This window comes from Aplidium turbinatum, chromosome 7 (assembly GCF_918807975.1).
Source record: "Aplidium turbinatum chromosome 7, kaAplTurb1.1, whole genome shotgun sequence".
Classification (NCBI taxonomy): Eukaryota; Metazoa; Chordata; class Ascidiacea; order Aplousobranchia; family Polyclinidae; genus Aplidium; species Aplidium turbinatum.
Genome location: NC_137478.1, coordinates 20,942,887 through 20,956,463, shown reverse-complemented (window position 1 = coordinate 20,956,463; position 13,577 = coordinate 20,942,887). Strand labels below are relative to the sequence as shown.

The 13,577-nt window shown below is 38.5% G+C and overlaps 1 protein-coding gene across 1 annotated transcript; it reads left to right on the top strand.

Annotated features, from left to right (window-relative positions):
- The first annotated feature begins 3,635 nt into the window (after positions 1–3,635).
- On the top strand, positions 3,636–9,793 carry LOC145774678 (ADP-ribosylation factor 4-like). Its single transcript, XM_082585972.1, has 5 exons — positions 3,636–3,962; positions 5,324–5,500; positions 5,879–5,973; positions 7,426–7,542; positions 9,446–9,793. Exons 1-5 carry the CDS (start codon positions 3,884–3,886, stop codon positions 9,596–9,598), a joined length of 621 nt encoding a protein of 206 aa, XP_082442098.1. The 5' UTR covers positions 3,636–3,883; the 3' UTR covers positions 9,599–9,793.
- The last annotated feature ends 3,784 nt before the right edge of the window (positions 9,794–13,577 follow it).

The window sequence follows — 13,577 nt, the reverse complement described above, 5'->3', positions numbered from 1 at the left end:
CTAGTAGCATGGAGTTCACTATAGGCCAACTTGTAAACTGATTGAGAAAACAAATCCTGATGAATCGGCAGCTGGTGGGTTGTGGGCCGTGAGTGCCTTTAAATAATCAAAGGGATGGGTACTGGGTAGCCTATTGGCCTATTGTCACCCTCATTATTATCGCAAATCACTCGGCCAACATTTCTGAATTAGCCCCCCCCTAAATTTTTTTCTGGGTGCGCTACTGGTCTGGTAGACATACCGATGTACCGTACGTCAATGCAGAATCACACCCGACGTGTAAAACTGTGTAGGCTACAACATTTGAGCAGAGAGACGAAGGCGCTTGGGACTTTAGTTGAAAATACGAACTAATTTTGAATGTTTTGTAAGTAGGAAAAACGTCCACATCAAATTTACTGTTTACAAATTTAGTGTTTTGTTTGCTGGTTGTAGTTTTCGCACTTATTTGTGTTGGCAAAAAAAAATCTAATTCTATTTTGTCATACATGACAAAAAAGTCGAGATCTATAGACGATTGCAAGAGTGGACGTAGGGATGAGGATGCTGATGGTGTTACCGTGTTAGTAACATGACTGTGAGTGCCTGTAGATATTAATCAAAGGAATGGGCAATGGCCAGTGGCGTAGCCAAGAGAGGGGGAGAGGTTGGGAGTTTCAACCCCCCTCCCATTGGCACGCTTGTGACGTCACGATATTGAGAATGATGCTTTCAGTCAAATATCTCAGCCAGGAATTAGCAAAATAAAAACATAGAAACATTATTTTGCTATGCCACCGGACAGCACCATTTTACAGGAATATTCATACCCACACTTTTGTTGAAAATTACTCAGAATGCACCAAATTCAATGCAATTTTTCAAAAATTTATGGGGAGGTCCCCCAGACCCCTGCCACTGGGTTTCGATTTAGGCGAACACGCCATCTGACTTTGCCTGCCGGCCGTTCATCCCCCCCTTTCAAAATACAAAATTCCCTTCCTTTCAAAATCTCAGCCCCTTTCAAAAAGTCCACTGGCATTGGCCTGTTGTCGCAAATCACTCGACCGACATTTCTGAATTAGTCCCCCTAATTTTTTTTCTGGGTGCGCTACTGTAACTTTATGTTGAAACATAAAATAAAGTCTCTCATTAAAATAGATGTCATTAGGCAGCCATATAAGATAAAAAAAAGTCAGAAATAGTTTAATTGAAAGTTTAGTTTGTCATTCTTTGATGCGTTAATAGTGGGCTATCACCGTCACGTGTTAATTAGTATTGCATGAGACTATTATTGCAAAAGACATTTTCTGAAACTCCTGGCCAGTGGCGTACGCAGGATTTTCTCAAGGGGGGGGGGGGGCATTGGCGGTAGCGTAGCCAGGAATTTTGAAAGGGTGGGTTTTGACAACCGACGGGCGAAGCCCGACGGCGTTTTCGCCTAAGACGACACCCAGCGGCGGGGCTCTGGGGAGCCTCCCTCAGAAAATTTTGAAAAATTACTTTGCATTTGGTGCATTCTGAGAGCATTTTCAACAAAAATGTGGATATGAATTTTCTTGTGAAATGGTGCTGTCCGGTGGCATAGCAAAAGGATAAGATCATGTTTTCTTCGCCATTTTTCGGAAAGTTAGCTAAGTCTCTACGTTTTCTTGTTGCTAATTCCTGGCTGAGATGTTTTAATGTTTGGTATTGGCAAAACTCGCTCTTTTAATGCAGTTTTGTTTAAAATTAGGCACGTTTTTTTTAGACTGAAAGCATCATTCTCAATATCGTGACGTCACACAACATTTTTAAGGGGAGGGGGCATGGCCCAATGCCCCCCCCCCTGCGTACGCTAGTGCTCCTGGCAGTTTACCAATCTCAATGAAGTCATAAATTTTGACTCATGAATGTCGCTAAAGAATAAATGGTAGACTAAGCGGTTTAATGAAGAGGTCACACTGTGATTATGACAGGCTAGTAGGCTACGTTACTACTTATACTATTGGTGTATTTTAAAGATAACACAACTATAATTCTCACTTGATCCTTTATTTAACAGTAAGAAAAAAAAGTATTAGGCTATTCATCGCGGCATCAGTGTGTGTCATAATTAATATTGGGTAGACTAAATGCCACAAATTTACGTATTGTGGTGTATGTTCCGGTAGCCTACCTGTTGTTTTCACGAATTGAGTAATCAATGGAAAGACAAAGATACGTCACACAAACTACCATACTATAAACAAACCAGATACAAACGTGTCCTAAGCAGATCTAAACAAGCTTCAGAATGCAAACAAACCATGCTGTGAATTTCTTTTGTTAGCTTTTTTCAACAGTGTAGGCCTAAGCTGGTGTTACTTTTTCTGGTTTAAAAAATGTTTAATTTCTACAAAGTACTCGAAAAATATTCGGTCGTGTTTGACTGGCAACTTTTGACAGCAGGCATTTAGAAAAGGACCAGGAAGATTCGAAACCATCCATATTAGTTTTTCTCAAGTAATCCGGTGTTTTAGTTGCTTCTGATTGTACATTACAGAAAGGTGAAGCACCACAAGTCTAAAGTGAGAAAATAGTTGTTAATTTCCATATGTCTACCTTAAAACGTTATCGGGTTGGATGGCAAAGCCGAAACGATTGGCAAAATATGAACCATTTATGTGCAAAGGCTACTTCAAGTAAATGGCCTACGAAGCCTACGGCCTTTGTAATTAATGGCCAGTGGGCCTTCTTTCAATGCTTAATCCATATAAATCATTACGCTATCTTTTGTACGATATTCTGCAACCCAAATAGTTCTGATGCAATTCTTAAATCTCATGAAGTTTCTCCGTCTAGCTATGTATTATTGGAGTGGTACAAAAGACTAATCGTAGCCTATATTGTATCTACTAACCTACGTATTTAGTGAAATTTAATTTTAACAAAGCAAATTAGTTAATTTAATACATTTTTTCGCAGTTGTATGTTTTGGGTCAACGTTTTGTAAAAAATTTCAAAAGCAAGCAAAGCACAAATACTAAAAAGTAGGTTTTAATTCAAGTCACGTACTCATATAGTCATTTAACTTACGTCAGTTGATGTTTAATAGTAGTACAATGGTAACCACAGGAAATCGTATCCGAAATAGTGTTAGTTTTACCATGCAGGAATGAATAGCTAACATATACTGTAACGTAGTATAGCAAAAAAATCTGCACTTCAAAAGTAAACAGAACAGAACATTGTTAATCACTAAATGCTTGTCTAAGTGTAACCAAATTGATGAATAAGATATTAAATACTTGATACACGTAGGCCTACAGTAGCCTAGTTTAAATCGTTTTGTGGGTCTGATTTTGCAAGGAATATTGGGCATGCTATATGAAATCGGCTATTCAAATACTAAATAGAAAACAATTTCAAGAATCAGAAACGTTATTGTGGAGATAATTTAGACACGTTTATCTATGATTAGAAAAGTCAATTAAAATATCTTTTGAAAAATCAAAAAGAATGAGTAATCACAAAGAAACTTATAGGATTCAAAAAACAACCTCGAAGGTCAAATGTCTGGGAGTTTAAGAGGAACTGGGTTTGAAAAAGAGTCCTTTCTAATGTTGGAGAGTCCTTTCTAATGTTTGCAGATTTGTTAAATTTATCATTGTTTTGTAAATGTTCAAAACAGCATTTGCTTTTCTATATAGAAATAACTTTATAAGATATAGGCATCCAATTGCGTTTATACAGTGGTGGAAGTTTTTCTTTGACGGCCCTGCACACATCAAAACGAAAGCCGACTTAGGCTGAAGTGTTTACTACTTGCCCCGCCCTTGACTACATCTAATGCTTTGTTATAAATTTCTGTCGGAAATATTTTGAATAATTCTTGGATTTTCAACTCCATTAAGCTAAAACATCAAAAGTCATTTATTCAATCATGGGAGGAATATTTGCAAAATTTTCCACCAATAAAGGAGAACCCATCAGAGTGTGCATGCTTGGTCTAGACGCAGCAGGTAGATAATGTTTAGGTTAGGCTATACTTTTAGGATGGTTCAGTTTTGTAGGCATATGACATGTGCAATTGTGCATGCTTTGGACAACTGTCGACAAAAGCTTAAGGTTTAAGGATGACAGAGGAATGCTTTCTAATTTAAGCTTGGGCAGACGCCAGATCTGATGACTAGGCCCTCCTCCTTAAATATTACTTTGTCCACCACGTTATTGTCCGCCCTATTGTTCGCCCCGTTAGCTCAGTGGTTACGCGCCCGGCTCAGGATCACCTGGCGCAAGTTCGACTCTCGGGGTGTGCGCTAGAGCAACGCATTTTCAGGACTGCTCTCCATTCAGTGGCACCTAGTGAATGGAATAATTCTCTGGCAACAACACTTCAACAATTAGAAAAACTTCACTCTTCCAATCTCGCTAACTGGCCCTGTGTCATGAGCCTCTACAACAGGGGTTCTTAAACTGGGGTCCATGGACCCCCAAGGGGTACGCGGACTAGTTTTAGGGGTCCATGAAGGCCCAATGGAAATCTTAGTGTAGGCTGTAATTTCAAAAATGGAATAAATGTTTCAAAATGAAAAAGATTAAGTTCAAACAACTATCGGAGCTGGTATACAAATTACAAGTCCTCCTCCCCCCTTGGTAGATGACAAAGAGAAATTGACCAAAACATGTAGATTGAAGTGTGTGAACAGTAAAGCAAAGGTAAAGTAGTTTCACCCTTTTTATTTGGTCGAGTCCTGTCTTTGTCATGAGTTACCAGGGCGGGACTTGTAGGCCTATACCAGCTTTCAACTATCCTATCAGCCCTATCAAACTCGAAGCCACAATTCATGTTCTTGTTGAAGACAAACAGCAGCATTCTTCACATCAATAAAATTTGATCAAAGATATTGAAAAACAATCTGCACTCGCTATTTCTTAAATTTAATAAAACATAAGATAAATTTTGTTACCAATTCATTTTAATTTTATTGCGTTATGTCCAATTCATGCTGATCAAAAAAAGTTTCTCGGACTAGGCCACAAAGGGGGTCCACACAAACCAAAATTGTTTTTAAGGGGTCCACGTTAAAAAAAAGTTTAAGAACCCCTGCTCTACAAGTATGCGAAATTACCAGGAATAACCTATCAAGGCTTTGTCAGTCCGAGAATAAAGATTCCAAACCAATTAACCAACTTTTTCACCACAAAATGCCCTCATTTCACCACCATCTAAGTTTCTGGCGCTCAATTGGGGCTCAGACTAATTAGAGACTGCTCTTTCCAGCATTTACCAAACATTTTCAGCACAAGTCATTTCACCCAACTGATATTAGACTACCTAAAATTACACAGAGTTAAAAAAAAAAACGCTTTCACCTTTCAGGAAAAACCACAATTTTGCAACGACTGAAGTTGAGCAATTATCTCCGTACCCTTCCCACAATCGGCTTTAACGTAGAAACAGTTACCCCCTGCAAGGGACTCACACTAACAATTTGGGATATTGGTGGCCAAGACAAAATCAGACAGTTGTGGAAACATTATTATACAACTACAGAAGGTAACTCCGCTAATAAAATATGTCCTTTTTACAAAAAGAAAGATTTTGCCTACTGGGAAAATCTAATTTACGAGTTTATTCTTCAAGATTGACGGAGCTAGGCCTAATAGGCCTAGTCAAAGAAAAAAGTTTTAACTGCTACCAAACTAGGATAAATATTTAAAAAACATCAATTCTTAATAAGATTTTTTATGTTGACTCGAATTTTTATACTTTATTTCCATTAAATGTGTACTTCATGTTTGTTCAACAATCACTTTCATGTATTAATTGAAGTTTTCAAGAACAAGTTTTTGAAATGTGGTTGAAAAAGGATCATGGCAAAAAAGGTTTTCTTTGCACAAACATGATGTTGCATACGTAACTGTTGTTGTTCAGGGTTGATATATGTTGTTGATAGCGCCGATGAAGCGAGATTTGCAGAAGCTGCTAATGAACTGAACTCCATTCTCAGCGAAGAAGGAATGAAAAAGGTAGACTACATGTTGTTAGTGATTTTAAGTTGTATTGTTGGTATGATCTTACTCTATGTTAGCAAATCAATAGGAGAGAGAAATTCATACCGTGACAAATTATCCTCTCAACGGCCCTGCCTATATCAAATGCAATAGAATTGCCACAACAGGCATTGCATTAGATTAGGGGTCACCAAAGTACGGCCCGCCGGCCGGAACCGGTCTGCGAACTGATTTCATCCGGCCCGCCACGTGCTGCGGAAATAACAGCAGCTGCACTACAACTGAAGGAAAAAAGTTGCCAAACTTTTTGTAAAGGACTGACGTTGCTGTTTATCATTAGGCCACCACAAATGGGGACAGCCTAGGCCAAATTTGGAAAGATGTAATGTTTTTTCAAGAGCAGGATGCTCTGTAGTGTATCACAGCAGGGGATAACTTTTCCAGCAACTTTTCGATTTTCATCACAACTTTGCTATTCTATCGCTGACTTTGGTATTTATTGTGCTCCATTCAAGTCGATGGAGATTTTAAATAGTTGTATATCTTTTTGCAATTTGCATCCGGCCCGCAGCTGTTAATCTTGCAGCAATCCGGCCCTCAAAGAAAAAAGTTTGGTGACCCCTGTATTGGATTATCTAGGTATATTCCCAGACAGCCACTTTATTTAGTCCAGATCTTTACTAGATCGGGTACGGATCTGACCAGATCCTCACCAGTTCTGGACCAAATAAAGCGGCTGTCTGGGTTAGCAATCTGTCCAAATAAGACATAAAAAGGATATCAACAATTACATCGTATCTTTGTATGAGATAAGCAGAATTTGTGGAGATGTTTTAAACGCAATACTTTGCATGAGAGTCTTCGTAATATATTTTTCGGTGGCCCCTGTGGAATATTCCTCAATAGAAAATCAGGAAGGCTTTCATTGTATTGCGTCTAATGCACCAAATGTATGTCATATAACATGAAAATGTTGGCAAAGCGTGGGTGGTATGGTTTAACTTGTTTAGTACGTTTTTTTTTTTTAAATAAGGGCAATAGTACACCAAGAGTAAACATTTTACCCCACTCTATACCCTCCATACCCGCTGCGTTAAGAGGATATGACAAGTTAGCTGCTGATTTCATGTCTTACATAATTCTGTTATTCACAACAATCGGGTAATTCATCACACACTGTAAACAATAATGTGGTGTGTAACTTGTATTGGCTATTACAAATAGAACAATCAACTATTTGTTTAAGTTAATGATAACATACACCACAAAACCTTGAGCCTGAGCGCTGAATGACAACGATTTGCAGATCTATTGATAAACTTTATTAGAGAATAAATTGCATAAAAACTTCAATTTCGTTTTTAATTGGGAATAACAAAATACTTCAATCTTTATTCTATAAATTTACAGAATTTGTTTTCAATCATTGATTTGTCGAGATAAATTGACATGAGGTCTGCCTTATAGATTCCTTTGGTTGTAATTGCAAACAAGCAAGACTTGCCGACTGCGGTGTCCATAAACGAAATTAAGGGAATCTTGCAACTTAACACACTTCCTCCTGAACAAAAATGGCACGTGCAGGTCAGATTACTTTCCAATTAAATTCATTTGTTGATATTAAAAGAGGTTCAATTGGTAGAGTATTATTATGTATTGATCAGTAGAGGATCTAGAGAGGCACTTTGGTCACGTGCCCCTCAAAACCAAGAAAAAAGGTGCAATTTTCTATGTGTTTGCAACTTTTTCATTTCAATGACCGTCGCTACCAGGAGATGGTGGTGTAGTTGTTGTAGACATACTGCTGTATGTGACATACAGTAGGCCTACCAGAATTTTCCGAAATACTGTATGTGCTGTTGTCCGTTAAACTATGATTTAGCTTACGTTTAGTGTTTTTTCTTCGTCCTTCATGCTAGCAGTTAACAGTTGTTGTTTTTGCATAGTTTTTTTTTCTTTTCTTTTTTTTCTCATACAGTACTACTTTTGTAGGGCATGCAATTTTTAGATATTTGAATAAAACCACAGGACTTCACTTGACTATCACAGCCGTAAACAACTTTTTGTTTTAATTTTTACTGAGCATCAGCTTATCTTTTTTCAACGTAATTTGCCGATGCTTGAGATTTTTTACATTAAGAACAGGGAAGCAGCTGACTCGATGACTGATATAGTCGTTCGCTTCTTTCTGTCTGTTGTGGAATCTAGATTGTTATGGTGATATTTTATTCGTATTGTTTATAATTGTAACGCACAGGGGTATCTGAAGAAGAGAATACGAAGGCTTAAAGCGATTGCTTGTTCTCACGACACTAGAAGGCGGTAATAGGTACCATGATAAACATGCGATTCTTTATTTGCAGAAAATTTTGTAGTGCAGCTGGTACAGTCAGCTACAGAAGACAGTTAGGAAATGTTATGTAGATCATATTTAAAAAATACTTGTTTGAAAAGACTGTTGAAAGGTTACCAGTAAGCTGTTTTTCTTAACAAAGTCTTTGCAGTAGGCTAGGTGTAAAGCAAGTACCATGGGTACTGGGTAGTTTAATTAACAAATAATAATCAGCAGCACTTAATAAATATCCATGCCTGATGGTAATAGCTCAATGCAGGTTATCATAACAAGGGTTTATTAAATTGCTATCGATGGTAATTGTCATTTTACGGTAAACAGAAGCCCTTTTATGATCAGACGTAATAAAAGCTTTCGTATCTCCTTCTTTAGATCTCCCTGGTACTGGGGTATACTATTCTCGCAACAGGCGAAATAAAAGTTTTTCTCTCTCTCTCTCCACGATATATTATGTGGCTATGCCTTAGAATGGAAAAGTGTGTCACGAAAACATGCATGATTTAAGAAAAAGCTCATGAAAACATTTTAGGACGCTTTTGCAAAATGTAACGCAATAGATGCAAATTTGATTGGTTTGATTGATAGGTTAAATGCTTTAGTAGTTTACTGAACTTGCTGGGAGAAATTTTTCCCAAGTTCGGAATTTCAATAGGCTAGTTGAGAACAACAATTTTCCGCCCCTGCAGCACACAACAGTGTCCGCCTCAGTTGGTGCACGACTTTGTGCACAAAGAAAAACTGCAAGAACAACCAGCGTTCGTTCGGCTCTCGGGGTGTGCACTCGAGCAACGCATTTTAAGAACCGCTCTCCTTTAGTGACATCTAGTGGATGAAACAATTCACAGACAACTATTGGAAACTTCATTCCACCAATCTCGGAAAGCTGGTTTGCGTCGGTGGTTCAAAGCCTCCACAAGTATGCAAACCTACCGGAAATACCCTTTTTCAGAGGTTTTCTCAGTCCGACGATAAAGATTCAAAATCAACCTATAAATAACTTACACACGTATCAGTATCCAAACTGCATGAAACCTTTTGTTGAAATAGATTACTCTTAATGCGGAAAGATCTTGAAGATAGGACAAACAAAACATGAATTTTTTCTTTGTTTATTCATTATTTTATTTTATACAGGAAGCATGTGCCATCAAAGGAACTGGAATTACTGAATCGATGAGTGCTTTGGCAAAGTTCATTAAAAAGCCAGGAAAAGATTCTGCACTTACAAGTCCCGGACCTAATACACCAAAGAAAAGAAACAAGAGTGTGGTTTCGTTGGACACATAATGAAGTGAAATTTCATTGTTTTGTTATTATGTTGTGTTTTCTCAGATCAGATGTGTGTCACGAAAAGTGTGACTGGTATTACCGTATAGACAATAGTACTGGATAGATTTTACGCTTTCATGTTGTTGTTTTTTTTTATATCAAATCCGCTGGCAGATTCTTAGTAGGCTATCACTAAAATAGTAAACAAACCTTATACAGGAAATGACAGTAAAGATGGACCATAGTCCATAGCCTATTTGTGTACGAAAGTTGTGTAGCCTACCACATGTGTACGGAACAATAGATTACCGTAGGTTCATTGTGTGTCAATGCACGCTTTGTCCAGTTTGTCATTCACGTACAGAAGCAGACTTTTTAGTTTTCTCTTTAATTCTTTAGCATCCAGAACCGTTGAGAGAATATTTTGGGCCCGGTACAAATGAGATTGCGGCCGAGAGAAGTGAAGGCGGCCGAGAGAAAGGAACTGGCCACCCTACTCTCGTTAGTGCCGAAGGCTTAGTATAATGAGAACCTTATCTTCTCATCCCCCGATGCTTGGATCAAGTATGGGACTCACCTTTACCTTTCACCAATGAGATCCTTGGGCCACAAATCAAGATATTTATAAGAAAAACGCACTGTATTCAAATAATTCTTTGTGGTTTCTTCATGTTTTCGGGCCCTTTAAAGAGGTTCCGGACCCGGGTCCAAAAGTACCTCCCTGAACCTTCCTGTCAACGCTACTGCTAGCACCCATCCTTTTCCAGCAGTTTAATCGAAAAACCTTAGTAGTTCTGCCAGGCTTTCTTGTAGGGCTCAGCTTCTGATATAATTTCCTAAAATCTAAACATTTTCCCAATTGCAATTTTAAGTTCCCAACGACTTTGATATATTCCATTCGGCAACACGCATTTTAAAAGCTATCAGTAAATTTATACGTATTTTTGTTATAAAACAACGCTTTTGGTCACGCATTAAACGAGCATCATTTTTAAATTGATGCTGGGCCCTAAAGAATCAATGTCTTTATTACACGTATTAGATTACTTTTGTTAGTGAAAGGGTTTTATAATAATATTTAAACTGGAATTGAAATTATGATATGGACTCAAAACTGTCTGACTAATTTATATCGCAGCCTACTTAAGACGTGTATTAAGGGATAATGAAACACTCGCACGACAGTTTTTCTAATTTAAGATAGAATTGATTGAACAATTACTCTTTAACACTGTTTGAGAGATACCGATGCTTCTAGAGTTGCTACAGGCAGAAGCAGATCACGTGATTGTAGTCCAGTTTTGGTCAACTCTGTGACATGTGAACATCTTCTGTTTTAGCCTCTCCGTACATCGATATGTAAAAGCTTATTCCTGCAAAAGTGGAATCAGGCGTTAGGCGTAAGCCTAGTTTTTGCTTCGCGACAAAGACACAAAATTTTTACCGCTATCTCTCTCAAGCCATGAGCAATTGCCCAAAAATGAGCTGTGGAAGCATGGTGTTTGAGCCGCAAACTGTTTGAATCGAGTCTACTACAAATCAGCAGTTGTGAACTGAGCAAACGACAGCTGAGCAAGTGACAACTGAGCTGACAACATTTGAGCAAGTGGCTGAAGTTGGTAAATGATGAAACTGAGCAAGTAACAACTGAGCAAGCCATAACCTGGAATGTCATAATTCAGTAAAATGAGTTTGACAAGTGATGACCAAGGAAGTCAATCAATCAATCATTTTATTTTTCGTCATTAACGCGTCCAGGACGAAAAAGATACTAACTACAAAAATCGATACAAACCTACCAGCACGTTAACGAACGGGAAAAGGTGGCAAAACCTTGAAAGGTTTGAAACGTGCCTGAATGAAAAATTATGTAGTAGGCTATATATCAGTAGTTAGCACGGCCACAACACCCAAAAAACAAATAGCAAAAAATAAAACAAAAACAGAGAGAAGCGCACATGTAGTAATGAATGACAGCCTAATGAAAAGTGTTGTGGATTGAATTTACCAGTTCCAATATTGATGTGGATGAGAAGTCATAATAATAATAATAGGATGGAGAAAGAAAACCGGACATAAAAGAAACCCATCCTCAGGCAAAAGCCCGTTTCGATGTGGCCCAGGAGAGCAGTCCGACGTGAGCACTTTATATCTCATTTGCTGACTTGGCAGTTGCTGAAATATAATTGCTGAGTTGAAGCACTGCTGATGAGTTCTCGCATGCCGAGCTGTCCGACTACCTCTGAATCAAAGGGAAAAAGATTTATTTTTCATTATTTTAGAAAAGAATAGACTCTTTTTCATTGTCTGAGAAAGTATGCACTTATGTAATTAGGTTGTGCTTATTGTTGTTGCGCAACTGAGGGTTATGAATTTGACTCAAATACAACTGACTTTGTCCCCACAATCTTTTTGTTAGAGCTCACACCTACTTCCATTTCATAGCAAAGGGCTTGAAGCTGTGGCGGATTCAGAACGTAGTTTATGAGTGGGCCTAGGAAATATCTTGGTGGGCCTTCACCAATAATGCCAAGGTGGTCCAGCATACAAAAACTTAGTGTTACCGGAGCTTCTACACAAGGCAGAGTGTTACCGGAGCTTCTACACAAGGCAGAGTCTCCTAAGTTTCGAGTTAAAAAAGTTGATTATGTCATCATAATCCGAACTGTCAATGAGTTGTTTTTCAAAAGACAAAAGTGTCAAGTTGTTAAGGCGTCAAGTCAGCATGGATGATCTCAAGCGCGTTTGGATCCTGTTTGTTGCGGAGAAAAGTCTCTCAACGCTGCAGGACGTGGAAGGCAGTGTTATGATGGTCTTTAAAACACTGTTCGTGTTCGGGAAAATGTCAGTAGGGCAGCTGTCCAGTAGGCTACTTCCATTAATGTAGGAAAGTTTTCCCTATCCATTTTCCGTCTGATGTGTTGAATGAATACAGCATGTTCAGCACCTGCGATCTCAATGCCATACAGATGGTACAGTGCACATGGACCATTTAGAATAATTTTTTCGCCAAAGTGTCAGATCCAGGTGCGAAAGAGGCCGCTGCTCTCATTAATCTATACGTGTCGTCCATAAACTCCGTTATCTGCCGGTCAAGAATAAAGTTCCACAGCGCCCTTAAATCTTCATTGCTCTTGACAGCCGACGTTTTTCCCAGCGTTGTGGTGACAACAGACTTGTGAAACTTCGAAGGCAGCTTGCGTTCATGAGAAGCAATCACGTCTACGCCCTTTGTGTAAATTGTTTACGAGCTGTCAAAGTGGTATCATGCTGTGAAATATCATGCCACAGACTATTCAGTGCCACTTGGTTGTTCTAGTGTTAAACATTAATATGTTTTTTTCATGAATCTAATTTTGGGTGGGCCCACTGTCAATCTGGGTGGGCCTGTACCAATCAGGCCCACCCTGTAGATCCGCCCCTGGCTTGAAGAAAGTTTAACTAAAAAGTTGATGAAAACGCTAAAATCTATTTGACGTCACAGCCATGCTTTACCTTGCTTGTCCGCGATGGAACATTATACATGCACGGTTATTTTGTTCTTATTTTAATGTTATAATAATCAAATAAAGCATCAAGCAGACTTGTATGGTTTCCTTCTCCTTCGTCCTGACTATCCTTTTTGATCTTAGATTTCATTAGATTATTGCACTTACTATGATGTGATCACCGGCGAGTTGTTCTTTCAGTTTTGTTTTAGGCCAATGGTCTTTGACTGACAAGTAACTGTTTTAGGCCTAACAAATGCTCACCGATTAGGTTGAACAACTTGATTAATAGCCATTTCCTTAGTATTCATTTGCCATGTTCCCACCCTCTTAATCGTTGCTATGGAATACATTGACTGCAGAGAAGGCTTAATTTGTGGTGAGCAGTTTTCTTCAGGCTGCCAACTACAGTTCATTTTGTGTTTATAATACGTTAGCAAAATATGTTCTGGCATTTAGAAATCAGATTCGGGGATGAATATCGAGAGTCAACATGGTTTGCTGAATAC

What these genes read in the sequence shown, in the direction of transcription:
- LOC145774678 (XM_082585972.1), top strand. Translation starts at nt 3,884, where the DNA reads ATGGGAGGAATATTTGCAAAATTTTCCACCAATAAAGGAGAACCCATC. An exon ending in TTATTATACAACTACAGAAG is followed by an intron (nt 5,501 to 5,878) that starts GTAACTCCGCTA and finishes GTTGTTGTTCAG; the next exon opens with GGTTGATATATGTTGTTGAT. An exon ending in AACAAAAATGGCACGTGCAG is followed by an intron (nt 7,543 to 9,445) that starts GTCAGATTACTT and finishes TATTTTATACAG; the next exon opens with GAAGCATGTGCCATCAAAGG.